We start from the raw sequence: 3,613 nt of genomic DNA, 5'->3' as shown, positions 1-3,613 counted from the left end.
GCAAGGTCTCGCGAACGCGAAGGCCAGGGGGGAGTAGCCTTCGCGAACGCGAAGGAGGACTCGCGAACGCGAAGGCCAGGGGGGAGTAGCCTTCGCGAACGCGAAGGGGGACTCGCGAACGCGTAAGCTTGGCAACTCTGCTCTTCGCGAATGCGACAGTGTCCTCGCGAACGAGATGAACACTATCGCCCAGTGTGTAAATAATCCCAAAAACGGGACTTAAGCCATTTCTTCAACTTTTCAAAAAACCAAACAGGCTAGAGGCAATTTTCAAGAGATATTTTCTTTTCCAAAGTGTTGGTAAGTGATTCTAAACTATTTTCTTTCAATTACCCATTACATTTCATGAATTTGCAACCTAAAAATCTAGAGTTCTCATGGTAGAATGGGAGGGGGGTAGAAACTAGAAATTTTAAAATTTGGGGATTTAGACCTCGATTTGAGGTCGGATTCAAAAATTAATTATATATCCGAGCTCGGGGGTGAATGGGTAAATGAATTTTGGTCCGAACCTCGGATTTTGACAAAGCGGGCCCGGGATCGATTTTTGACTTTTTGGAGGAAGCTTGGAAAAATCTAAATTTATGCAATGTAATTGATTCCTTTAGCAATATTTAATATTATTGAGTCATTTTTTAATAGATACGAGTGGTTTGGAGATTGATTCTAGAGGAAAAGTTATGATTGAGTATTAAGTGGCCTTCGGAGTGAGGTAAGTGTCGTGGTTAACCCTGACTTGAGTGAATTAGGAACCTCAAAACTATTTGCTATGTGAAATTCATATGAGTGGCGTATATGTGAGGTGACGAGTACTTACGCGCCGACAATTTACCTGTTTTCCCTGTTTCTCTCGTTTTCTCATATTGTCACTTTTTTCCATGCCTAATTGCTACGTGTTTAGACTAGTGTTGTTAAGTTGATTGTTCTTATCATGTTTATGGATCTTCTGGTGATAATTGAATATTGACTCCGAAGTTAATGTTGATATTTGTGGAACCAAATGTTGAAGTAAGGCTTGTATTTGTTATTCTATCTCCCTGTTGTTAATTATTCATTGCATTATGGTAAGGGAGAGTGTTAATGCACGAAGGGTGATGCCGTGCCATATTGTGAGTGTTAATGCACGAAGGGTGATGTCGTGCCATATTGTGAGTGTTAACGTACGAAGGGTGATGACGTGCCATATTGTGAGTGTTAATGCACGAAGGGTGATGTCGTATCATATTGTGAGTGCTAATACACGAAGGGTGATGTCATTCCATGATATGAGAGTTAATGCACGAAGGGTGATGCCGTGCCATTTCTATTAATTTTATGGTGAGGTTGATAGTAAAAGCACGAAGGGTGATGTCGTACAATTTGTTTTCCTTTACTGTATTCGTTGTTTCTATTGATTCATAGTATATTGGTTGTTTCAGTCATTATTTTGTTGTAGTTCTTTATCTCGTATTTCCCTCAGCATGTTCCCCCTCCCGATATTACCTATCTAATTCTTTATTGCTGTTATTTGTATATACACTGTTAAATTGTACAGGTTGATTTGTAGGTATCTTGTCTTAGCCTCATTACTACTTCGTCGAGGTTAGGCTCGACACTTACCAGTACATGGGGTCGGCTGTACTGATACTACACTCTGCACTTTCTGTGCAGATTTTGGTACCGGTTGGGGTTGATTGAGATTCTTATTGTTGAACCGTTATCCGGAGACTCAAGGTAGATTTGTCGGCGTTCACAGACCTTGAAGTCCCCGTCTATCTTTTCTGTTTTACTGTTTCTCTCATTCAAACAATTGTATTTCTCCCAGACTGTTATTTGTAGTAAACTTTAGAATGGTCGTGAATTGTGACTCCAGATCCGGATAGTAGTAATCGATGCAGTTTCTATATTATTCTGCACTCGCTATAGTTCATCTAACCTTTTTTGTTGTTATTTACTGAATAGAATAAGGATTGGTTTATAGATTCTCTAACGTTGGCTTGCCTAACAAGTGAAATGTTAGGCGTCATCAAGGTTCCGACGGTGGGAATTCCGGGTCGTGACAAGTCGGTATTAGAGCACTAGGTTGCCTAGGTCTCATGATTCACGAGCAAGCCTAGTAGAGTCTGAAAGATCGGTACGGAGACGTCTGTGCTTATCTTCCAGAGGCTATGAAGTTTAGGAACAAATTTCACTTAGATTCTTCTCTGTCGTGCGATTTTGTTTTCTCAATACTGATTGAACTCTTCCACTCTTATTCTCTCGCAGATGGCGAGAACACGTACCGCTTCCTCACCTGAGCAGCAGCCAGAGCCTCCAATGACAGCTCCTACGCGGGGCAGAGGTCGAGGCCGAGGTCATGCCAGAAGCCGAAGTAGGGGCAGGGCTCAGCCCAGAGCCCGAGCAGCACCCCCAGCAGTGGAGCCTCAGATAGAGCTTGACGAGGAGGTTCCAACCCAGACTGTTCCTACCGGACCAGCTCAGGTTCTGGAGGGGTTCATTGCCACCCCAGTACTTCAGGACGCTTTGGTCCGTTTGGTGGGCCTTATGGAGAGTGTCGCCTAGACTGGCACATTTCCCATGGATCCAGCCGTCTCTCAGGCTGAAGGAGGAGCCCAGACTCCCGCTACTCCCGCTTTGGAGCAGATAGCTCCCCAGTATCAAGCTCCAGTTGCTTATCCAGTCAGAGTAGTTCAGCCGGTTATTGTGCCACAGACCAGTGATGGGTCAGCTATGTCTTCTGAGGCTCTATGGAGGTTGGACAGGTTTACCAATCTCTTCCCAATTCACTTCAGTGGTGCTACTTCAGAGGATCCCCAGGAGTATCTTGATAGCTACCATGAGGGCTACGGAACATGGGTATAGTGGAGACCAATGGGGTCGATTTTGCTACATTTCAAATGACTGGTTCCGCCAAAAAATGGTGGAGAGATTATTTGTTGACAAGACCAGCTAGGTTGCCTACCCTTACTTGGGACCAGTTCTCTCAGCTCTTCCTAGAGAAGTTTCTGCCTATCATATTGAGAGAGGAGTTTCGCCGTCAGTTCGAGTGTCTCCAGCAGGGTAGTATGACTGTTACTCAGTATGAGACCCGTTTTGTGGATTTGGCCCGTCATGCTGTTCTTCTGCTTCCCACCGAGAGAGAGAGGGTGAGAAGGTTTATTGACGAACTTGATCAGCCTATCAGATTGCAGATGGCTAAGGAGAGTGGGGAGTGAGATTTTTTTTCAGGCGGCTGCTAATGTCGCCAGACGAGTCGAGATGGTTCTTGCTCAGGGAGGTCAGGGGTCTGACAAGAGACCTCGTCATTCCGGTGAGTTCAGCGGTGCCTCATCTAGAGGTAGGGGTACTTTTGGTAGAGGCCATCCTCCTTGGCCATTTCATTCAGCACTCCTAGCATCTCACAGTGCCTCAGGTAGTCGTGGTCCTCATATGCCTTATTCCGACCAGCTAGCCAACAGTGCACCACCAGCTCCTATTAGTGCACCTCCACTCCAGAGTTATCAGGGTGGTTACTCAGGTCGACAGGGTTAGTTTCAGGGTCAGCAGTCACAGCATCAGAGGTCATAATATACTTGTGGTGATCTAAGGCACATTGCTAGATTTTTCCCTTGGACATCGGGCAGCTCACAGCATC

At 45.1% G+C, this 3,613-nt stretch overlaps 1 protein-coding gene across 1 annotated transcript; it reads left to right on the top strand.

Annotated features, from left to right (window-relative positions):
- Positions 1-2,831: 2,831 nt before the first annotated feature.
- On the top strand, positions 2,832-3,194 carry LOC138896107 (uncharacterized). The gene has a single exon (XM_070180886.1). The coding sequence runs from the start codon at positions 2,832-2,834 to the stop codon at positions 3,192-3,194; it is 363 nt and encodes a 120-aa protein (XP_070036987.1).
- The last annotated feature ends 419 nt before the right edge of the window (positions 3,195-3,613 follow it).

Source organism: Nicotiana tomentosiformis, chromosome 7 (genome assembly GCF_000390325.3).
Source record: "Nicotiana tomentosiformis chromosome 7, ASM39032v3, whole genome shotgun sequence".
NCBI classification, from domain to species: Eukaryota; Viridiplantae; Streptophyta; class Magnoliopsida; order Solanales; family Solanaceae; genus Nicotiana; species Nicotiana tomentosiformis.
The sequence above is the reverse complement of the archived record's forward strand: the minus strand, read 5'-3'. Positions and strand labels throughout refer to the sequence as shown.

Excerpts from the sequence above, each read along its gene's own strand:
- LOC138896107 (XM_070180886.1), top strand. The coding sequence starts at position 2,832 with ATGGGTATAGTGGAGACCAATGGGGTCGATTTTGCTACATTTCAAATG.